Source organism: Aulonocara sp. 'chitande type north' Nkhata Bay, linkage group LG23 (assembly GCF_057382095.1).
Source record: "Aulonocara sp. 'chitande type north' Nkhata Bay isolate Kocher_YH1m ecotype deep benthic linkage group LG23, A_spYH_male_GT1.1, whole genome shotgun sequence".
Lineage (NCBI taxonomy): Eukaryota > Metazoa > Chordata > Actinopteri > Cichliformes > Cichlidae > Aulonocara > Aulonocara sp. 'chitande type north' Nkhata Bay.
In genome coordinates this window covers 28,022,886-28,046,641 of record NC_141365.1, presented here as the reverse complement: position 1 = coordinate 28,046,641, position 23,756 = coordinate 28,022,886, and the positions used below count along the sequence as shown (strand labels likewise).

Sequence of the window (23,756 nt, the reverse complement as noted above, 5' to 3'; positions counted from 1 at the left end):
GAGCAGTTTTTCCTCCTCTCGCCCTTTTTCTTCCTCACGGCCAATGTAAACTAAATTCATTTTGCATGTTTGAAGAGTCCTCGCAGATCACACGCTCCAGCCTTCGCCTCTCGCTCTTTAATTGTCCGTCAATCTCTGGAGTTGTTGTGGTGCCGGGGCTCTTGCGGTGGCTATCACAGAGCCAAACCCCGTCGAGAGATTTCCAGTTTGATGTTGCAGAGCTGGAAGAGCCACAAACGAGTGCAGAGAGGAGCCAGAAAAGGAGATGTGATCTGGGATACTTCTGTCGTGCATTCAAACCCTCTGAACGCCAACAACAACCGTTATTTTAATTGAAAAGAGGCGAAGCTCGCTTTCGGGGCTAAAGCACAAACTGTATGCTGAGGCTTTAACACTCGAGGGGCTGAGCTGCAGCCACTTGACAGCTGTTTTGAATTGTAGAAGTGCATTTTCAAAAATGTCCCTCCTCTTTTTTTTCTAGACCCACTTTCTGGTCAAACCAGCTTTGTTTGATTTTCTACATGAAGTGGTTATAATTGTATTTACACCAGCTCCCTCCACTGCAGGCATGTTGTTCAAACTCTGTCCATCCTCATAACTTTGTCTAACCTCTGTCTTTCTCCATATCGCCATAAAACAGGAGTGGAGCAGATTTGAAGTTTCTAGCAGTTTAACTCGACACCTAGATTTCCACCCTGTGGGCAAATCTGAATCATTGTGATGATCGCCCAAAGATAATAAAAAAAATCCCCTCTTACTTAATGTCTAAGAGATGTCATATGCCCTTGACACATGAGCAAAGCGACACCACCCATCACATGAGGTGGAGCTGGTGTATATTACTGTCAGACTTTGTGGTTATATCACAACTGAACATTGAGCAGTTGTTGATTGAAACTCTGCAAGTGCCCCTTAAAGTCTCCATGCTCATAAAGGAGGGTAGGTTTTAAGAACAAATGCTGCTTAATGCTACAATCACACAGGCAGCGGCACGACCACAATTATGGCGGCCGAGTGCAATGAACTTGTGATCCTGACAAGTCCTGCAATGACTTGTGGTCAGTTGACGTCCTCAGAGCAACCCTGGTACATCAACTCAGTCGTAAAATACGATGGAGTCAGCGTGCTGTCAGTTTGTGATTGATCAAATTGGTATTTAAATGTAATTGTCACACACACACACATATATTCTTTGAGTCGCTCTTTTTCATGATTCACACCACTCAGTGCCTAGTTGCCAAGAAGTTGGTGTTTTCTATGCAAACAATGTTCAACAGAAAAAATCTGCTGTCATCAAAGCAGTCACGTGACATCCTCCTTGCAACTGATTCGACTCCCAGGAACTGCTTGCCAACTAGTTGAGGAATGGACGGTTTTCCCTAGTGACCAGAAATAAATGGTAAATGGACTGGTGGGTGGATGCAGCTGACATTTGACATCCAATTAGAGGATGACCTGCACAATCACCTGAGCTACAGCCACCCCAGGGGTTGCAAAGAGGCCCTGGTATGTAGTTGCACATATTATACATAAAGCACATATTCTCACACATGGTTAGAAAGTAGGGTTAGGGTTAGTCCTAACCCTACCCTCTGGTTTACCCGAGTTCTAGATTGATCAGCAGCCTGGCTCACTGTACTATCATTCATCGATCATTGATCAGTGCTTCAAATGTATCTTATTGGCGAAGAATTCGCGAAGAATTCGTGGCAAAGCCAGGTGTAGCTATGGCCTCGCAATCATTAACAAGGAAAGCCGACCCTAACAGCACTTACGGATTAGGTAGGATTATGATGGAAACCATGTTTATCAAATGTACAATGATTCTGTGTAGTTAGACAACTGTTTTATGGCATGTTTTAAAATTCAGATTTTTTGCATAGCCGGTATAAAGAGGGTGGCTATCACCTCTTCGTTTGAAGAGTGAAACCAGTGCACAAATGTGCAAAAAGCAGGAGGGTGACTCCTCTAGTTGTAGAGAAGCCTGAAAAAAACAGGCTTACTTCTCACTTACTTACTTTCCTAATTAGTTTTTAGGGTAATTTGCTACTTTCTAGTCTAATTTACTACAACATGATAATAATTTTGATAAAGTATGGTTTAAAAAAATAAATTAAAAAAAGATTGTTTTAGGTCAAAAGTTGCAAATGTGTGTGATGTGTTTGCAAACCAATATGGTGATAGAGAAAAAACTAAATAGTCTGTAAACCAATGAGAAACGTTACAGTTGCCATTCTTTATATACCGTCTATGATTTTTTAGTTATGTGTATTGTCACTCATATTCAAAATAGCAGTTTTTATAGGAGTGGGGGATTTTCTGTACAGAACTGAACAGTAGTTATGTTACTGGGACATTTGTACTAATGCTACTTCGCGATTACCCTGAATTTCATCTGAATCTCTCATTTCTCCCTGGGGAGTTTCGGCTTCCCATGTCGGACAGAATTCTTTGTAAGGCTATTTTCTGCTTTGATGTCATGAACCAAACTGAGAGGGAAACGCTGAATCATTGTTTTGCTTGGAAAAGTGTCAGATTTGTTTTTGGCAATAATTAAACTATTAACTGTGGGCACGAAACAGCAGTTTCAGCAGCTTCAAGCCAAATGCATCAGCGTCGGGATCGTCCTCCGTCTTGACCTTTGACCTCCATCGTGTCAGTTGTGCGTAACTGCAGATAGCGTTGAAAGTTTCGCCCAAATCTGGGCATTGGCGTCGACTGACAGCGTTTTCTCGGCATCAGCTCCACTCCTTAATGGATGGATATCGGTGTGTCGTGACACTTGCAATTCCCCGACTGAGGCGTCGGTGCCAAAACGAGCTCAGCTTTGGCCCGAATGTGTCTGCTGTCTGGCATCTTTAACCTGATCTGTAGTCACATAAAACCTTTCCTCTCTCTTCCTCTCTCTTTGATGTGTCATCAGCAGTGAAACTCCTCTCGGCGACCCAAAATGAGGCGTATCACCCCCTCACCGTCATCCTCCACGAGGCTGATTCTACAGCTCTCGCGGTGCAGATCTGAGCGGCACAGGTCAGTTTTAGATAACAGACACACCCGAATGCATCACTGTCATGCAACACTCTTTTATTTCTCCCTGAAATTAAACCATAAGAGAACAGCACGCACAAACGACCACAATGAGTATTCCCCTCATATTGTAACAGGTTTGGTTGAGCTGCTTCTGCTACTGATGATGCTGCTGCTGCCGGACTGGGCATAGATTCATCACCGCTGCGTCACGTGACGCTCACAGTACTAAATTAGGCCAATAATCAGGGACGCCTGGCGGCTGAGTTGTTGAATGCACAGCATGTACATGCAACAGTCCCGAGGCGTGTTCTGCAATGGCATCCTTCTCTCTCGCTCCCTTCTTGCCTTATTTCAGCGTGCAGCAAAAACCAGAGACGCACACAGACACGTTGATCCCTGCAAATATATCCCTAGCACATTGTGGGCCTTGTTAATAACCACACGCACACACCGGCGGTGTCAGATGGCCAGTGATGTCGGCCACGGAGAGGGGAGAGCGGGCACGGCTGTAACACAAGCGACCACACCAATCAGGGAGGAGACGGGAGTTGTTTGGTCATTTAAGGTTGGAAACAGGTCGACGTAGATCCTGGAGGGTTTTTTCTTAGTTATTTACACTATTCCAGATTAATTGATGTGATTTACACCAGAGCGAAGGGTGCAATTTGCAGGCAAAAGCGGGGATGGAGTGGGTTGTAGCACACCTGTAATCCTCAGTGTGTGACCCTAATCCCAACCATGTCTGAGACAAATGGCATCTGATTTTTTTTTTAGGGGGTGTAAATGTAAAAATAATATAAATAATAATTTGTTTTAGTTCCCTGATTGCAAAGACTGAGAAGAATAATTTTCAAAAGCCCACTCCCCCCAAAAATCAACTTTTTTGTGAGGGTTAGGGTTTGTATTTTATTCAGTTAGTGCAGATTATAATATTATATTTTTATTATATTAGGCACATTAAGACTTTATTTTTTGCTTCCTCCTTGTCCGTTTAGCGTGAGTGCACACCGTTACACTGAGAGACTGGAGAACACCACCCGACACGAAATCAGGAAGCTTCCAGGATGAAGATCTAGCCGTCTTCTAATCGAGAGGTCGGAGCGTCCCCGGGCAAAAATACTGAACCTCAGACTGCTGCTGACAGATCCCTCATCGTGTGTGTGGGGTGTGTGAGCACCGAGTAGAAATTAATATAAGTACAAACACATTTACACTGACAGAGGTATGCAAATTAATATTTTCAAAGGACAAAATCACATGCAAATTTTTACAAACCTAAAACAAAACCTTGATTGATTGAACAATTGGAAGCCAGAGGAGAAGTAAATATTAGCACATATGTGTGTGTGTGTGTGTGTGTGTGTGTGTGTGTGTGTGTGTGTGTGTGTGTGTGTGTGTGTGTGTGTAGTCTCTGTTTTCTTTCAGAGAGATTGCAGATTAAATTTTCACAAGGCAAAAAAAGAGAAAAAGATTCCATGTTTGTAAAAGCTTTTGAGAATAAGGGTGGGGTTTAAAAGTAAGCTGTAAGAGGATCACTTCTCAAAGGATACCTGCACGGACAGAAGTTAAGCCGCAAGTGCACGAACGTGTCTAACAGGTCAGCTTGTTACAGACGGACTCCCTGCACGCTTCTTCTAGAGCAGGAAGTTCGCAGCATCGGGTGAAAGTAACAACGAATAGCGTCTATCACAGATTCTTCTTTAATTCCAGCAAAGTGCTTTTTCTTATTATTATTTTATTTATTTTGAATTTTTTTGCTTGAAGCACAGCACGCATCTCTGCCTCTGATTCGGCTTCTTATTGCTGATTTTTTTCTCCTGCCCCATTAGCGGTAAATACGCCGCCTTTTGTAGGTTTGATTTGTGGTCGTTTACGTGAAATCTTCTGAGGACTCAGTCGCTGTGGGCAAAAACGATCTGCAGAAAACCCACTAAAAGTCAGCTGCTTTGACCTCTGACCTCCCCCGTTCGCCGCCTGTGATCTCAAAATTGCATCCTATGAGTGACGTTTGTTATTATTAACACGGAGGGTTTTTTCTCTCTCTCTTTTTTTTGTAACAGCAGCTGACAGCGAGCGTAACCCGACTGCTCAGCAGTCGCACAAACAGAAGCCGTAATTAGACCGACAGATCCTCCAAATACTGCGAGACGTTCCTGCAGAAGCCTCTGCACTGCTGTCTTTGTGTGTTTACACCGTCGAAAAAAACTAAAAGTGGGCCTTCTCTCTCTCTCCCACACACACACACACTGAGGCTGGGAGAGAAAATTAGGATTATAATCTCGGTAATCAGCAGTCACGCCTGAGGCGGGCAGCTGCAGAACTGCAGAGCTCCAATTTAGGCGTCGGACATTAAAAACCATTAAAACCCAAGTGAATTTCCCACTTATTGATTTTTCTGGGGCAACAATTCAACTTCAGGAAGGAGGAACAACAGAAAAAAGAAAGAAAGAAAGCCAAAAGAAAAAGCAACAGCGGGTAATGTGCTGCGAAATGTTCTTGTTTTTATTTCCAGAAAAGAAAAAAAGCCATAAAAAAACACACGTTTTGATCATTTTCACTTCAAACCTGCACAGTTATCTCACACTTTTTATTCTGCAGGTAATGCGCACACACACAAAATGATGAATCATGCATGTGTTGTTTCGGGTACCCCCCCCCCCTTCCCCTCCCCTCCCTTCATTGAAACCAATATATTCATTAAGCACAAGGTCCCCCTATAGGTCACACACCGACTGTAATCCGTTTTCACGGTGAATATGTGGTGGCCCCACGGACGATGGAGGGGTGGGGGTGTGGGAGAGGTGCCACTCAGTGGGGGCAGAGCTGGAGCTGCGGTTCAAGTGTGTGTGTGTGTGTGTAAGAGAGAGAGTGAAAGAGGAGGAAAAAGGGGGTGGGGTGGGGGGATTATGGCGTGACTGCTTGGTTTACACCGTGATAGCAAATTACACGTGACAACAATTCACCCGGAACCAGAACCACTCTGGACCCCGAGCAGCAACAGCAACGGGGGGCGAAGCAGCTTCGCTGGTCCTCGTCATGCTCAGGTTCCTTGTCTTCCTCCTACGACATCATCCTCATCAGGGTTTAAGGAAGGAGACGAGAAGAAACGATGGAAGTGATTAAAAAAATACAGAAAAACAAAAATAATGAGAGAGAGAGGACACTTCCTCTCCTTGCAGACAACAACAACAATAATAATAATAACAATAACACAGAGGAGGGGTTTCTATGCAAAAGTTTCTTTTGCAACCTCTGATGTTTTTGTTTTGTTTTTTTGGTGTGAGTGTTTGGGGGGGGGGGGGGGGGGGGCATAGGGGTGGAGGTGGTGGAGGTGATGGGGAGGTTGAGGTGAGGTGGGGGTAAATCATCCAGTTCAGCCCCTTGATTGATGATTTAATTAGCCATACAGTGGCGAACTGCAGGGAGGACAGGACGCAAAATAATGCTTTATTTACATAACCAATCAGAGCACTGCAAAGGTGGAGCTTCCTCCCTCTCTCCCTCCCTCTCTCTCTCTCTCTCTCTTTCTCTCTCTCTCTCTCTCTGTGAGTGGTGCAGAGATGGTTGACTTCTGTAATAAATGCGGGATTCATCCTGTTAAGTGGCGTCCAGAAACACACACACAGACAGAGAGGGAAAAATCACTCGAACCATCCCGGAATATTCCTCTGATATTCCTGCGCGGGCTCGTGCGGCTGTGGCGGTGTGACATCACACTCACTTTATTCCAGTTGGGGTCTTTTTTTTATTTTTTTTTTAAAATAAAAACAAACAAACAGAAAAAAATGTAATGATTTCCCCCCTGCCTTCACACACGCGCCGAGGCTGCGCGGCAAGCATCGGGGGAACAAACGGCGAGGACTCCTGCAAACCGGCAAACATGGGACTATTTTTTTTCGTGTTTTATTTTCAGTTTTTTAAGTTGGATAATGCGCCGAGTTTGCGCGCAGGTGCATTGATTTAAACACACCTCCAGAAACGAACCGCAAAAAAAAAGAATAAAACTTGTTCCAAAAGGATCAAAAAATAAATATGAGGGGGAAAAAAATAAAAGAATTAAGACGAGCCGAAAACAAGAAAATGATCATTTCTAACATTTTTAACTAAAAAACGAAAACATTTTTTCAGAACCCAAAAACTAATAAAATTGAGGAAAAGCTGCGTTTTCACCAAATTTACATATTTACAGCGTAAATAAAAACCGAACATCCGCCAATCTTTTGCAGCCAATTACAAAATAATAATAATAATAATAATAATAATTAAATACAGAACACATGTAACTGCCCCCCCCCCCCAGCTCCAGCATCCCTCTCCTGTTTCTGCGACTTAAACCACATTACTCCTAACAACAGGCACACATTTCCACGAGCGAACACATATAAAAATGAATCATCCTTATGAGTTTTTTTTCCTTTTGCCCCCCCTCCCCCAACCACCACCACCTCACCTCCTCCACCTATCTTCTCTCTGCAACACAAACACTCAGAAGACAGGGGTTAAAAAAAGAAGTACACTCACTGTCGCCTGGTTCTTACTCCGTGTCGAAGCCCGACATAGTTGGTTTCACGCTCCAAAAAAATAAGAAGAAGAAAAAAGGGAAAAAAAGAAGACGAAGAAGAAGAGAGAGAGGGAGGGAGGGTAGAGAGAGAGAGAGAGAGGGGGGAACTTGAGCCCAGAAAGATGCTCACGTTTGGCTCTCCTCAATTATCCCCTCCCGTGAAGATAGGTGGCGTGCGTTTCAGGGGGCTTCTCCTCTCTCTGTGTGTTTGCACGGCAAAGAAAAGGAGGTGGAAAGGGAAAAAAAAATGTCATTAGAAGAGGCGTAACACGTCAGTCCCTACCCAGGTTTGTTTCCTGGAGTGGGTGTAAGACATCAGTTGTAAACCTGCCCTAGCAGGAATAGCGGTCCCTCCCTCCTCCCAACTATTTCTAAGGCTTTTATTTCTAAGGCTTTATCAACACCGGTGGAACAGGACCCGCTCACCGCCGCCAAGCTCCCGCTATCAGCCCGTCCTCGCAGCTCCTCTTCCCCGCAAAAAGAAGCCTCTGGACCCTCCTTTAAAAAAAAAAAGCAAAAAAAAAAAAAAAAAAAGAACAAAACAACAAAAAGAAAAACCCAAAAGAGAAAAAACAGAGCCGAGCAGGTATGTGCATCCTTACTTTTCTATCATTTCCACTCTTTTTTTCTTTTATATTCCTCCTCTCTCGCGCTCTCTCTCTTTCTCTCTCTCTCTGTCGCTCTCGCGCTGTCGCTCGCTGTCTCGCGGACAAATTGTGTCGGATATTACAACTTCCACGCGCTCGCGCCAGAGTTTGGGAGCTCCGAAACTTCGACTTACCTGCGCAGGTGGAGAAAGGTGCGCTTGGGTTTAAAAAAATTATTTATTTTATTTTCTTTAAAGGAAAAAAAATCCTCCGCTTTTTACATTTTTCCCACACACACACGCAGACACACGCCTCCCTGCGCTCTGCTCGCCGTCTCCCTCCGCGGTGTCCTATAGAGGCGTCCTGCGGGGTTGTGACAGTCGGGGAGAAGCTGCTTTTTGTCGGGCGTCTGTCGCCGCACAGCCCCGGAGACCCGGAGAAAAAAAAGGCGATTCCGTACGGGTGTCTTTGTTTTTTTTATTCATTTATTTATTTCCTCTCGTTCTGGATCTTATTTGAACCATTTCTCCCACTCGCTCGCTCACTCAGCTCTCCACTCCAATACCCACTTTTCCCAGTAACGGCGATTTGCGCTGATAGATTCGCAGGCGAAACGCGCAATTTGGCTCTAATCGCTTCTTCTACTTTTATGTTTATGCGCCATTTGTGCCGTAAAGCTTTCTTTCCTCTCTCCTCTTTCTTCTTCTTCTTCTTTTGGCACATTTGAACAATTATCTCTCCCCCCCCCCCCCCGTCCATCTGTTATTTATTAGCAGAGTTTGGATTCACTTTATTAAACCTGAAAGAGCAATTTTTGCTCAAGTGTTTATCGGGTGTTGCGTGACTTTTAAATCCCAGGGAAAGCCCTCCGTTTTTAAAAGAACAGAGTGACTGAAATGTGAGTTTGTTCTCCCTAAAAAAGCGCAAAAAACTAGAAAATGATTGTTTTGAAGTTTAATTAAAAGAAGTGGGTTTTTTTTTTAAATATTTTGCTTACAACGGAGAGGAGGAGGTAGAGAGCGGGCTGTGAAACTTTCCTGATTTTAAATAAGAAGAATTCCGCTTCTCGTCCTCAGCCCTGATCTCTGAGCCGATCAGCTGAAAATCTAAATTAGACGGACACGGATCTCCCCCCCACCCTCCACCTCACCGCTCCTCTCCTTCCTTTCCCCTATTTCTCCCATTTTTTCTTTCCTCCTCTCTCTCTTTGAAACGATCTGTCCCTCCGATCCAACACGCATTTTCAGCTTCTCGTCCGGGGCGCAAGTGGATGTGGATCACTCTCACACCCCTCCTCCTCCTCCTTCTACTACTTCACCACCACCACCACTACCTCCTCCTTCCCTTCACCCCAACTCACATTGTTGGTGCTGGTGTGTGTGTCTGTGTGTGTTTTCAGATCTCAAGCTGAAATCAAGGAATCGAGTCCATGCGAGCTGCCATCTGATCCCACACACACACTTATCAATGAAGCAGGAGATCATGGCGGATGGCCCCAGGTGTAAGAGGCGAAAACAAGCCAACCCGAGACGGAAAAACGGTAAGAGAAAAGATGACGGGACGCAAAGCTGCTGCTGTTGTTGTTGTGGTGTTAGTGATGGTGGTGGTTGTGTGTGTGTGTGTGTGTGTGTAGTGTAGAGGTGGTGGTATCTTTGGATGTAAGCCCGCTTTCAAGGCTTCTCGCTGCGGTTCAGGGGTCTGTGTGTGTGTGAGAGAGAGAGAGAGAGAGTCCGCGTTCATTCGGGCTTAAAAAATAAATTATTATGACTATTTACTTTATTTAGTTTTTACGCGTGGATGTAAAGAGAGCGTTACCCCGGGAGAGAAAGTGTGCGTAAATGCGTCCTAGGATTCAGTTTCTCTGTCCTTTTTTTATTTTATTTTATTTTTTTTAGTTATTTATAATTTGAAATAATAGCGGCTTTTAATTGTGGTGAAGCGAGGGGGAGGGTGGAGGGGGTGAAGATTGTCAGGAGGCTTGTGTTGAAAAAAACAAAACAAAAGAAAAGTCCAAAAATGTTAAATAGTGAGAATAAACTTGTGGATGTTGGAAAGTTTGGCGGTTGCCGGCTGCTTTCTCTTTGGGGAAAAAAAGAGAAAAGACAAGAAAAATCGGCCATGGGGGAGGACTGAGTGTCTGCCTGAGTGTAGCGGTCACTGGCTGTGGAGGAAAAAAAGTCCAGTCTTGTGACTTTGAGTTTTTAATCCACGCGCTGGCACTCCGTGACCACCACACACAAAAACACACACACACTTTCCCCCTCTATTTCTATAATAAATCCACGCTAATGGGCCTTTATATTCTTTCTTTTTCATTAGTATTTTTCGAAGTCTTTGAACGCCTCACTGTCGCTGCTTTTCCGGGACATATCTCACAGGAGGTGGCACTTGGCTTCTCTGGTTCACTTTTTTCCTTTTTTGAATTTTTTTTAAACGATTAAAAAAACAACAACAACAACAACAACTTTATTTTCCTATCAGTAAGTGAAGGCAGCACGAGAGGCTTGTATAAATAGGGTGACATGTCCGATAAATGCTGGACATTAATTGGGTCTGGACTGGGGAGCGCTGGAGGTGGAGATTTGTTGCTTTTCTTCCTCCATTTGACTGCACCACACTTTTCCCCACAAGAGGCAAATCTGCAGTGACATTTCCTGGCCCCCGTTATTCCTGATTATTCCATACAGGCTCAGAGAGAGAGTGTGTGTGTGTGTGTGTAAGTGTGTGTGATTCAGCAGGTTTTTATTTGCAGTTTTTAATTTTAAAAGAAAGGAAAGACAGAGAGAGAGAGAAAACTGTGCCCCCACAGGTTATTTATCTAGATCAGATTTCACTTATTGATCCCGCACAATCGATGGCAGACAAGCATTTTGTTCCACGCTTAAAGAGCCTCACAACAGTGCAGGAGATCTCTCACGTTCTGGATCTGCGGCAAGATGGAATAACAAGGACGGAAGAGATGTGATGGTGTGTGTGTGTGTGTGTGTGTGTGCATTTTAGCCTTGGCCACCTGTTTTGGTTAAAAAGGAAATAAAAAAAAAATAATAATAATAGGAGCACAAATATCATTTTCACACCCTTAAACCTGACAGAGCTCTGGCACGGCTGCAGGGAGATTATTTTTATCCGTTGTAGGGAAAGCATGCAGCGTATTCCCGTCTTCTTCTTCTTCTTCTTTCCTTATTTTAAAAGAAAGTACATTTATTAAAAAAAAAAAGTCAAACAAGCCCTCTCTGATGACACCCCCCCCCCCTACTATTCCCTTCTTCCTCCTCACTCCTCAACCCCTCACCCCCCCCACCCCCCCAACCCCCCTCCTCTGGGAATTCAGAGGCTTATTGAGGCTTGGCCACTCTCTCCTCTCTGTCCTCTTCCTGCCCGGGCTCGGGTCGCTCGGAGGGGATGGCGGTTTGTTTACGGCTCGGCTGCCACAAAACACAGATTTAAAAATGAAGAAGAAGAAGAAGGAGGAATGCTAAATATTCCAGCAGATGGATGTCGAGTTAGGCGCACTAACTGGCAAATCAGATGAATGTACACAAATGCGATATACGTTGAATTAGAGCTGGTGTCTCTGAGGCGGCGGTGCGCTAATTCTAATTTGTGTGCCACCTGTTTTGTTATGTTTTTTTTTACTATTTTTTTAAAAATAGAAATAACACACACACACACACCCCTTCCTCCTCCTCCTCCTCTTCTTCGGTGGAGCGCTTTCTTGGAGCCCCTCTTTGACATTCTCCTCCAGATGACTGTTGGCCTTCAGGGTTGGAGTTGCTGCGCTCGCTCTCACGTCATGTGGTATTTAACAGCGCAGTTCGCCACTTATCCCTCTCCCAAAAAAAACCCGCCTCTCTTGCAGATTTCCGAGGAAAATATTTTTTATGAAAAAGCGCAGAAATGACATTTTTTTATTCTCACACGACTGTTAGAACCACCGCAGAGAGAGGGAGAAGAGAGAGAGAGGGTCTCTTCTTCCTGCTGTGAAACTCGATCTCAGCAGCGTGAAGCGTTTGAGAGTTTGGCCTTCGCCAGGTGTTGCTTGTCACATCCAGCTGTGACAGCACACACACACACTCACACACACACACACACACCTGTCCTTATTTTCTTATTACTCAACCAGCATCAAACACAAAAAAGAAACCACGAAAAGCTCGACTCTGTTTTTGCAGTTTGGACTCCCTGCACGAGGAGAGGAGGAAGGAGGAAACACACATGTTGCAGATGTTGCAGGTGCTTTTCCCATCCTGCTTTCTTTTTTCCTTTTCTTTTTTTCTTTTTCGGTGATTCTTCGCCCTCCAAAATACTCCTATTACATAATCCGAAGCAGTCCGAATCCTGCTCTCTATCTATTGCTGACTCTTTCTCCTCAGTTGTGCGAATGTTGTCACATATTTATGAGTAAAATGGAGGAAGAAACCATCTTTTTATTCTTCTTCTATTCTGCTTGTTTTTTTTAAAGTTGTGTTTGGAGCATCTGCAGTCAAAAATTTAGGGGGGTGAGGGCGACTAAGCAAAAAGAGAAGGAAGAGGTTGGGGGTGAGGAGGAGGAGGTTTCACGGGGCGCTCGCGGACAATTGATTGTCAGCGGTAATGTGTTTCATTTACATGTTTATACCGTCAATAGTGGCGAACAAGGGGGGGGGGGGGGCTGGGGGTGTCCACGGCACGCCATTCACTGCTGCCATTCCCATACGGGCTGGCGATTGTTGTGCACCAGCAGACAGAGCAGGAGAAGAAAGAAAGAAAGGACAGAGAGAAAGAGTTCAGCTGTGCGTTATTTTCTTTAAGTGAAATGATGACATCAGGCAGGGACGACTCCTCCGAGCCTCCTGCCTGTCACTGCACTGCTTCGGCATCGAGAGGCCCGATATTCCTCCTGCACGGAGCTAAATATATCTGTGAATGAGATTGCTGTGGAGGGAGGAAAAGCAAAAACATAAACAAAAATATATTCAAAGGAAAATAGAAAAGGAGGGACTTTTTATTCCTTATAAAATTCCTGTGATTGGGATTTATTTCGGAGATGCGGTGTGATGTCTGCTCCTCTTAGCGTGTGCTTTCCACCAGGAATTAAATCAGGAATGTTGCTGCAGCACATGCACGTTTTCTTTCTTCGACTTCTTCCTCTTTTTTTTCATGCTTTGATAAGGCAGATAAAAGCAAATAGCATGGCTTGTGGCTGTACCCCCCCCCCCCCCCCCCCCCCCAACACACACACATATTTTTAAAAAAGGAGGAGAGGTAGAAGCTAATGATCATCTCACCTTCATCCTAAACGCAGGACAGCAAACTTTCATCAATTCCCTCCTCCACCTTCTTTTAATTTTTATTATTATATCCCCCCCCCCCCCCCCCCCCCCCACACACACACACACAGACACACACACACACGCACCACACACCCCAGGGGAAAAAAGGCATTTTTTTACACTTCTTTTCTTAAAAAAACCAAAAAAACTCCTTCCTCCTCTTCTTCCTCCTTCCTCCTCGACCGCCCTGCCTACTTGTGTGGAGATATTTTTTCCGCCTGGCGGCCAGAGAACACACACTCACAGAGGCACGGCGAGCCCGGACCCCCTGACACCGCGGGTCTTTGGAATGCCTTAGGTACGATTTCACTTTCGCTCACATCAATGCTGACCTGAATGCCTTTCATATCTGATCCGCCGCGTCTCTCCTGGTAAACATCCCCCCGGGGGGAGGAGGAGGGAGGGAGGAAGAGGAGAGTAGAGAGGGGTGGGGGGGAACAAAGAAAAGGAGCTCCTCTTCTCCTCCTTCTTCTTCTCCTTCTTCTTCTCCTCCTTCTTCTCCCTCTTAATCACAATTCAGCCCCTTTCGCCGCCAGCAGCAGGGCTCGCACATTTGCATTCAGCATCAGGAAGAAAAAAAAGGGCCTGAGATGAAAAGGGGGGCGAGAGAGAGAGAGAGAGAGAGAGAGAGAGGAGAGAAAAAAGGGAGACGAGGAAAGGGGGGAAAACTAGAGGTGGGTGGGTGGTGGGAGAGAAATAACTAGGGTGTTTGTGGTTGTTTGTTGGTTGTCCCCTGGTTACAAGCCTTTTATAGCCTCCCTTACTCCATTGCAAGGGTCCCCGGGCCCCTCCTGACAGACAGATAGTGTTACGAGATGCCCACACTATTCGTGGCCACTCACACTTAAGAAGAAGGAGGAGAAGAAGAGAGAGGTATAAAAAAAAGAAAAAGATCCTGGCTGCGACCGATTGGATTGTGCACAAAGAAGGAGATAAGAGTCGGGAGCAGGTGTCTGCACGATGCGCTTTTTTTCCCTCTGCTTCTTCTTCCTCTGTTTGGCACCAACTTCTCGGCAACTTTGCACGTGAATTCAAATAAATAAATAAAATAGTAGCCGCAGTCTTTAATTATTTATCTGTTATCGTCGGATTGCCAGAGCTGTAAAGTGTTGGATGGATGGAGAGGCGGGGGTATCATGTGATCTGGATTTCAGTTTTCCTTTCATCCCTTCCTCACCCACAACTTTCCTCTCTTTATTTTTTTTCTTTCCTCTTTCTTTTCGGTTAAGAAGAAGGATTATCGGTACACCTTCCCTCCCTCCCTACTGGCCCAAGCTGCGCAGGATTTAGGCAGATTTACTTCAGCAAACACCTTTGGACACTGGGGCTTGTTGGTGTGGTGGTGGATGGGGGGGGGGGGGGGGGGGGGGTGAGAGAGAGAGAGGAATACGAGTCTGTTTGCAAAAGGGGCCTTTTGTTCGGAGAGGTTCTGGATAATGCCTTACCAGGCAGCCACGATATTAACCCGTGCGTTGGAGAAAACAGGGGTGGAGGGGTTAATGCTTTGCATGAGAGCGCTGTGACCATCCCTGCCGCCGCCTCCTCCTCTCTTGTTTTCTGGGTTTAGTTAAATAAAATTCCCATAATTTTGAAAAAATTCGACTCACATATATATATATTTTTTCATGCAGAATGTATTTGGGCTGATGCACACTCACACAAACACGAAGCAACTGCCAAGAACGATGAAAGCGAGAGCGGTGGCCGGGATCCGTTGCCTGACTAACACCGAGGCATGAATCAGCCAATAGTGAGCCAACTCTGCCCCTCTCTGACTTGCCTTTATGCTTTTAAACCCGCTTGCAATGACACGTCAGACCAAAGAAAAGCAACTCTTTAAAAAAAAAACTTTTTACTGTATCTGTTCCCTGAACCGCCGGTAAGGGTCGAGCTCGGTTTGCTTGGACTCTGGCAGTTTGTGGTGGTGTAAAGGCGGCGGCAGCAGTAAAGATGGAGCAAAGGTGACAGACTTCAAGGTGTTTGTGGCAGCCGGCTTGTCCCCTCCTTCCTTATTATTTTTTTTTATTCCACCACCACCATCCCTGAATTTGACAGCTCCTATCAACTCCCCCTCCACCCTCCCCCTCCTCCTCGCTCTAAAAGTTGCACTCAGATGTCTTTCTCCTGCTTCCCTGACTTTATTTCATGCCTCCATGCGTGTTTTCTTCCACCTCTTGTTTTTTCTCTCTCATTTTTTGGGGGGGACATAAAAAAAAAAAAGCAAACACAGAAATTGAAACTTCACTGGTCCGGCAAATAATTGCATGCATTTGGACTTTTCATTTACACTCTTTACCCTAAGCCCAGGCATGTTTTATGCATCGCGTAGGAAAGATGGTAGGAGGAGGGAGGGAAAAAACATGCATTTTCTCATTTTTTTCCCTTAAAAAAAATATCATGCCTCATTTGAGTCTTTCTCAAGTGAAGATGCAAAGTCTTTATTTGGCCCATCCGTTCCATCTCGTTCCTGCTGTTTGCACTTATTCAGTCGTTGCATTTTCTACGCCTGTGATTTTTCTGTTTTTTCTTTTTTTAAAAATGCTTTTCGACATTCTTTCCACGACTTTTTTCCCATTTGCGAGGGAGTCTGGGCGCGACAGGTGACAGGTTGCTGAGCAGGTGTAAACTAACGTTCAGATTTCATAATTACACAGGAAGGAGGGGGGGGGGGTGCGAGGAGAGGCAAAAAACAGAAAAAAAAGAAGACGAAGAGAAAGAAAGAAAGGAGAGACAACTTAAAAAACACTGACTTCCTTTTTTCTAACAGCGCCGTCTGTGTGCACGGCAACTCTTCTAAAATGTCCCGTTTCTCTGCACATTCATCACGACTACTGCGGCTCAGAGTCCCCCCCCACACACACACCACAAATATCGATCATAATGGGGGGGAGGCGAGGCGTCAGCTCCGATTATGAAGCGCTTTTAACAAACAAGATTGAGTCTTAATAGAGCAACAAAGAATCAAATATAGATTTAATCAAAAGAGCAAACACCTCACAGCTGCTTTGAGCTCGTGTGCTAGCACGCGTGCGTGACTTATCGCTGCTGCTGTCAAGTGTAAAGCAGGGCACAGCTTCATGAAATAATCTATTAAAATAATTTTTTCCCCATTTCTTCTTCTTCTCTCCCCGTTTTTTTTATTTGGCGGCAGCTGCTTCAGAGATGACACCTTTGTGCAAACAAGTGTTGAAAGGAGCCTCCAGTTTTTCTGCTCTGATGTCGGCGCTGCTGATCTGCAAGCGCCTGCTCGCTGCCACATGTACACACACTCTCTCACACACACACACATTTAGTAGGAAACAAACACACACACACACACACACACACACACACACACACACTCTTTGATGTATGTTTGATTGTCGGGTGGAAGAGCTCTTCTGGCAAGGTCACGGCCGCGTGGAACAATCAATAACAGATCGGCAGATTAAGGCACGGTGACATCTGGAAATCTAGGTCCCTTTTTCCGCGCTCGCCTTCGTGCTTCCATCCCACCTTTAATTCTGGATAATAGAACATGCTATTTGATCAGGGGGCTCGCTTTCTTACCATAGTTTATTATTCAGAAGGTGTCCCGCTTCTCTGCCACCTAAGTGCGCCCCTCTTGTTACCTTTTCCTCTTTTTTCTTTCCTTCTAACGAGGACTTGCTGTCCGCTTCTCTTTGTGCTCCGGTCTCCCCCCCTCCCAGCTCCAATCCCGTCTTGCGTGGAAGTAAATTCAGATGTGTTATCTCAATTTAATTGCACCAGATTGCCAAGTGAGATTAGGACAAAATTAGGTCATTTTGCGGTTGCACAAATTTCACTCACTTTCATCTCGCTGTTGATCAAGCACCTTCTTAACCGGAGGTTGCAGCGCAAAGAGGGAGATGGTCAGAAATTGCCCCGACCTCCTTGTTATTCAGACGTTCATTTAACCTTTTGGCACGAAGGAGAGCTGGAACACGGACAGGGAGCGCACCCTCCCCACCCCTTTTAAATGTCATCTGTGGTGCAGGCAGTGGACTCTGAGAGGTGAATCCACGTGTTAATGGGTTCTGACTGGAGAGGGAGCCCCCTCCCCTGAACGCCTCATGTCCCGTCGCTGTCAAACACGAATGTCAAACAAACACCTCCTCAGGTAGAGGGGGGATAATCACACCGACAGGCCTGTCCTCAGCCTTTCTGACACGCAGGAAGAACAGGATGGGGGGGTCTGCAACAGAAAAAAGCTTTTTCTGGCAAGAGCGCAGGTCAAGGTTTTTCGGCAAGGTGGTCTGGCAAAGAGTTCGTGGGTTTGAGTGTAAAATACATGACGGTAAATTAAGGATTTTTGGAGCTGGAGGCTTAGGTTTGACAGGGTCGAACTTTTTGTGGTTGTGGTTGCAGTTTTGGTTTTCAGGAGTCAGAGCACGATTCTGGTTTTGGATTGGAAAAAGCTCTGAGGCTGAATTATTATCGACCTTTAGAAGTCATGATGAGGTGATAAACCCAAGGTTTGTGTGGTTGTAGCTGCTGCTTGCTTTTGAGGTCTTGAGAAATCCGATGAGACCTTTTGGCTATGGCATGCTGTTCACGCTGGATTGTTGGGACGAAAGGGTATTTCCTGACCTAGAAACCTTGCGGGAGACAACTTAGATCTGGTCCGATATGAAGACTCGAGTTCATACTTGGCCTTGTGACTCAGTCTAAGACACAGCCTGGTCTTTGGTTGAGTCAACATTTTATCGCTTGATAGCCTGGGGATGTTTTTGTACATCGCTGAGGGTTTATTCTTTGGGGTTTTCAAAAATCTTACGAATTCCGTAGGGGGTAGCTATCAAGTCAAGGGTTCACCTCTTCTCTTCTGTGTTTTCCCTTCTCATTTTTGGTTGGAAAACCTTCAGGTTAGACTTGTGTTGCACTATCAAGTCATTAGATCGGTGCCTAAACTCTAAACATGAACAACCAGGGGGAATCTAACTCTCCTTTTTGCTCCTCGCCCCACCTTTGTGTCGCCCAACCAGTCCATTTCCCCTTACCTCTACTTCCATCCATCCCAGTCAGTCATCTAATCAGTCAGCCGTCTCTAATTACTTCTCCCCCACCCAAGGGAAGCTACTTCCTTATCGCCTGGCCGTCTTGCTCCGGCATTCCTGAGATAAATTCTCCACCACTTTGTTATTCTTACTACTTAGGGGTATTGGAATTAGCATGGCCATCAAAGCAGACCTTGTACTCTGCCTTTTTTCTCACACACCCCCTCACGACCTTATCTGTGGTCATACATTACAGTCGGGCATGGGGGGGAGGCGTGCCCACAGGCCGCAGAGGTGAATAACGGACAGAGGTATCGAGCCGACTTCAAAGACGTGTGGGATGATGAAGCGATGCAAATGTGCAGCTTGTGGCCTTTGTAGCCATGCAGGTACTCGAGGGCTGCGTGGTAAAGGATTAGTCAAATTGCACTCGGCAGTCCAGGTATTGCATGTGTCCTTTCATATTTCCATGTTTGTATTTATAGAAAACGGCACACTAAAGGGCTTCCTGCGCTGCCAGAAAGCTGTCATTTACGCACCGAGCCAGTTTCACAACCTCACCAGCTCCTTCATACCTGTTAAAACCTCCACTTGGCAATCTCAAGCATCCTGGGGTAAATAATCAGTGCTCCATTCATCCCCACAAACCCCACTTTCTTTTTTTTTTGCTACCGCTTCTTTTTTTTTTTTGCAGATGTACGGGTTCGCCCTCGCTTCCTTCCTTCCTTCCGCTCCTCGCCGTATGTTACCCAACATGGTTTATACCTCAACAGCAAGCAGACGCCGCCTTATAAACTGGCAATCACAGTATCCCTAATGTTATTACTTTTCATAATTAGTTACAGCAACACTCATTCCACGACTGGCGGAAAGGAGTATTCCTTAGTAATTAAGGTAATGAAATATTCATTTATGCTACCTTTTCAGCGGTCTCACAAATGAGCCAGCCATGCTTAATGTCCGCCCTGCCTCTGATTTTATTATGATGGCAGACTGGCACATCTGCAATTAGTACTCGCGCTGACAGTTAGCGTTTCAGTTAGCGGCACTAAGCAGAGGGAGGCGAGGTGAGGTAGCGAAGGGTGGGTTGGGTGCACCCCGGTGCGATTACACGCCCCTCTGCCACCCTACCTACCCCCCCTCCACAGCTTGCAGCTTTTACTCCACTTGTCTTTTTTTTCTTTTGCCCCCCTTTTCTGCTTTTTTCCTGTTACCTTTTTCTCCTCCCCGACGGAGAGGTTACCTTTTCCCAACGGTGCAAAATTGACTTGACATAACTGTTCATCAGTTTCAGTCCTCCCCGCTGCTGTCACCGCCACCACCGCCGCCCTCTCTCTCCCCTAGCTCACCCCAAGGTAGTTTGCATCAAATCAGGCCCAGTCAAGCTTCAAGTGGAAATTGGCAGGCCAGAACCTGACAGTGGAGGAGAAAACGAAGGAAGGGAGGGAGGAAAGAAGCAGGCAAATCACGGCACACAAGGAGAGCCCTGAACTACATCCAAGATGGTGATCGGGAGGTCAAGCTTTGGGGTTAAGTGCTAATAAGTCAGCTCGGAATCAAATCTTATTAGCGAGAATATAGCTAACAGTTTGGATATTTACTGGGCCAGATTGCCACATTTCTTCTTGCTTGGAACCACTGACACGAGCAGTTTTCCCACCGGCTCGGAGCCACGACGTAGCGAAAAACATAAATTTTAAGGAAAGTATGAATATTAATTACCAGCTGGGAGAAAAAGGAAGTCAGAGGAGTTTTTATTTTGCATATTTTTAAAGGGGTGGTGGCCATCTTCTTAAAGAGGGGCCACAAACATGCATCCATATTTGCATATTTTTGGACACATGTATTTATACGCCACCCATCTGTGCATGCTCACTGGCACGCAGGTGCACATGTTTTCCCCTCCTCCTGATCCTCGCTGTGGCCCGCAGTGGGACATTTAGTGATGAAACTTTTAGCGACTCTTCGCATTTGCTCCAGTTCTGTCGCAGCCACGTCACACGAAGCTCAAACCCCTCCTCGCCTCCCTCCTCACAGCTGCTATATATTCTTATTAAGCGAGAGAGGTGAGTGCTCTTTTTCTCTTTTCTTGTTGTTTTTTTCTTGCCCCTTTAATGGCCTCTGAGGATTTTTGACGCTCCTTCTTCACTCTTGCGTCGCCCCATCACACCTTCTCCCTCTTTATCTTCATCTACTTGCGTCATCCTGGCTCCTTCCTCGCTCCTTCCTCGCCACTTTCTCCTTTTCTCCCACCTTCTATCTTAATCTCCCCCCCCCCCCGCCTCCCTAGCCTAGCCCTCATATTTTCGCCCTTTCTCTCATTCCCATTCCCTGCCTCCCTGTCCTCGGCTTTGCATGTGCCTCCGATGGGCTGATGGGCTGTTGCGACAGGGCAGCATTGAGGTAAAACGGTGTGACGGCAGAGTTTTGTTAAGCCGAGAACAAAGGCCTCGGAGATGCCGGGGCCAAGCCATTGTCGTCCCCCCCCCCCCCCCCCCCCCTTACCCCCCCCGTCCCCATATTGGCCTTGCCACAGTTTTGCAAGATTTAATGCTCTGTTTACCTCCAACCAATCACCACTAATATTCAAAGAGGAGCTTCTTCCTTTAAGATAGATCCCTCAAAAAAGAGAAAGACCTGCGGGTTTGCTTGTAGAGGAGTGTAACGCAGGGTATTCATCGAAAATCATAAAAGGAAGTTGTATTCAAATCAAACTGTCAACCTTGGGCCTGCAGTTGTACGGAAGTAGTGGCATGCTCCTTATATACATCTCAAACTTCCTGCGAATCCCATAAATCTTTAAAATAACACCAAATGCTTTTTGCAAACAGCGAGACTGACGGTGACTGTGAGAGAGATAGGGAACAAGTGTATGTGTGTGTGTCACACAGAGGGAACATGTGTGTGTGTGTGTGTGTGTGTCTGGTCCGTTGGAGTTACCCTGCATGGTCTTTGGGCAAACTGAAAGCAGTGCTCAGTGGGATTAGAGAATGAGTGTTGCTGGGGGTGGCGGAGGGTGGGTGGAAGGGGGGCAGAACACAAGAGGATTCTGGGAGGTTTTTTTTTCCCCTGTGCTATAGCAGCAATCTGCTAAAGAGAGAAAACAACTGCTTCCTAAAGGGCGCGTACAAAAAAAATCCTAGATCCTGATCGCTCCTGATAGCAAATCATTTCCCAAAAATGTAACCTGGGAAGCTGGGAGATTTAAAGAAAGGTGCTTAATTTGCACGGAGTGCATAAATAAATAAATCTACAAGTTAAAATACAAAAATATATATATAAATTTATCACATTTTTCCTCTAGCAGGTCTCCGTCTTCTGTCTACACCTGCATCACTCTACAGGAAAAAGTGTTTATCTACCTTTGATGAGAGGGCGTACTCATTAATGGCTTCCCTCTCAATTTGGCTGGCGGATGTAGATAGCAGACAGAAAATAGTTCCTGCATGCTAAAAGCTACTGCTCACACAATGTTTGTGGATTTTTTGAATAACCTGGTCATGAAAAGCTACTTTCAGCTGCTTCCTCCTCTTTGATCCGGCTTCTGACACAACCCTGAAAGGATTAGTGTCTTCTGCTGGAATCAAACCAGTGACCTCATGAAGGACCAGGTCCTTCATGAGGTCCTTTTAGCGCCATTTTACTCAAATTATTCACTCCAAAACTGTGCAACTCACACCAGAAACACCTGCAACACCTAAATTTGACCTTTGTGGCTCAGGGTAAAAAAGTCGCACCTCCAAGCTTACACAAGCATTTTAAGGATTTACTCCGCAATGTGGCACGTTTGCTTTATTTATTTATTTTCGCTTCAAGTGACTCAGACAGTAAAATCAAAGTTTCCGCGAACAAGGGGCCGTAAACGCAGTCGAAAGCGCCGTCATCGAACCCAATGATATTTTCACGAGCGCATAAAGATTATGAGTCCATTTTGGTCGCACCCCATCTGTGCTTTCATTTGCGTCTATATGCCGAGCAGTTAAAGGGGGGAGGCAGAGTTAAGACGCGCCGGTGACTTTCACTCGGTTAGATAGTTTGTTAAGGTCAAACGAGATGGTTTAATCCACATGCCCTTCCTCCCTCTCCTCGAAAAGCCTTAAAACCTCGGGATGATTGACAAGCAAGGAAGTTGATGGCAGTTGTTCCGAGGTGGTGGTGGTGGGGAAGAAAGTAAATAAGACACTTCCTGCCAAATCCTCCCCATACTGCGGCAGCGATTAACGAGTTAACTAAATGAAACAATTTGTCAACAGACGAGTCTATCCAAACCCCCTTCTTTTCCACTGCTGGTTTTTGCCTTTTTTTGCCCCCCCCCCCGCCTCCCTCCCCGCAAAACAATTACAAAATTACAGTAGATAAAAACTGAACGTCGCTCCGTATTTATGCAATCAACATAACGAAGAAACAAAACAATTTAATGTGGAAAAATCATCATTCATCTGCATTATAATTGCTTCTCTTTCACATCTACGGGGATGGTTAATTAAAATTGTGATTAAATGCGCCTGCACTGCCTAAGATGTCTTCCCCCTAAACAGGTGCTACAGAATTTAAAAGTAAAGAGAGAAAGCTAATTAGCATTGGAAATTGAGAAATTGCCTGCAAGAATCGGTGTTAATTTCAGTCACTGATGAGGTAATTTATAAAGGGGGAGCACCAAGGAGAGGCTGAGATTGCAACATGGACTCCCCCACCCCACTGCACCTCACCCCAACCCCTCCATCCACATAACTGGTTTCCCAGCATGCAGGTGAAGCTGTTTGCAAAACATCGAAGCCGCTTGGTATTCTGTCTTAGTTACCGCCGCTTTACGAGTAAAGGCAAACACATATTTTCTTTCCAAGAGGTTAAAAAAGGGAGTCAGGAGAATCGTTTCCAAGCAGTAAGATAAGAGGGGGGTTGAGGAAGTAGGAAGGAGAGGTTGCATCCTAAATCTGCCTAGAAGTTTTTTGGTTGTAGCAGCGCTCAAATGGTGGTTGTAAATCTTTCAATCCAAGTCAGGGAAAACACGACATCGAAGCTGCGGTGCTGTGGGTTTTTTTTCCCCGCTCGGGCTTTGTTGGCCGACGTCCTTCGTCCCACTCAGAGTTTCCAGAAACTTCACAGATACCGCTGATCTCGAGTTCTCGTTGTATGCTCTCCACCCCTCCCAACACTAGTAATTACCTGTCATTGTCCATCATTATAGTTGGCCTTGGAGAAATGTCAGGCCTGGAACGAGACCGAGCCAAGCTGTTCCAGCGTGTTCTGAACTTGGCCGCAACCGGGT

General features: G+C 45.6%; 1 protein-coding gene and 1 long non-coding RNA gene across 5 annotated transcripts in view; one reads left to right on the top strand and one right to left on the bottom strand.

The window, feature by feature from the left end:
- Nucleotides 1-5,506: 5,506 nt before the first annotated feature.
- On the bottom strand, nt 5,507-8,916 carry LOC147302027 (uncharacterized). Its single transcript, XR_015127079.1, has 3 exons — nt 8,018-8,916; nt 7,552-7,791; nt 5,507-6,103 (listed from the first exon to the last, which is right to left on the bottom strand). It is a non-coding gene; the product is annotated as an uncharacterized LOC147302027 (long non-coding RNA).
- The window catches only part of zeb2b (zinc finger E-box binding homeobox 2b), a 99,290-nt gene continuing 83,029 nt past the window's right edge, over nt 7,496-23,756 (top strand). For 2 of the 4 annotated variants that reach the window (XM_086281729.1, XM_086281730.1), the window contains exons 1-2: nt 7,497-8,177; nt 9,578-9,718. In XM_086281729.1, the coding sequence (XP_086137855.1) occupies nt 9,646-9,718 (73 nt within the window). In that variant the 5' untranslated portion in view covers nt 7,497-8,177; nt 9,578-9,645. Of the gene's footprint in view, nt 8,178-9,577; nt 9,719-23,756 lie in introns of all 4 variants that reach the window. The other 2 variants (XM_086281728.1, XM_086281731.1) reach the window with 2 other exon arrangements.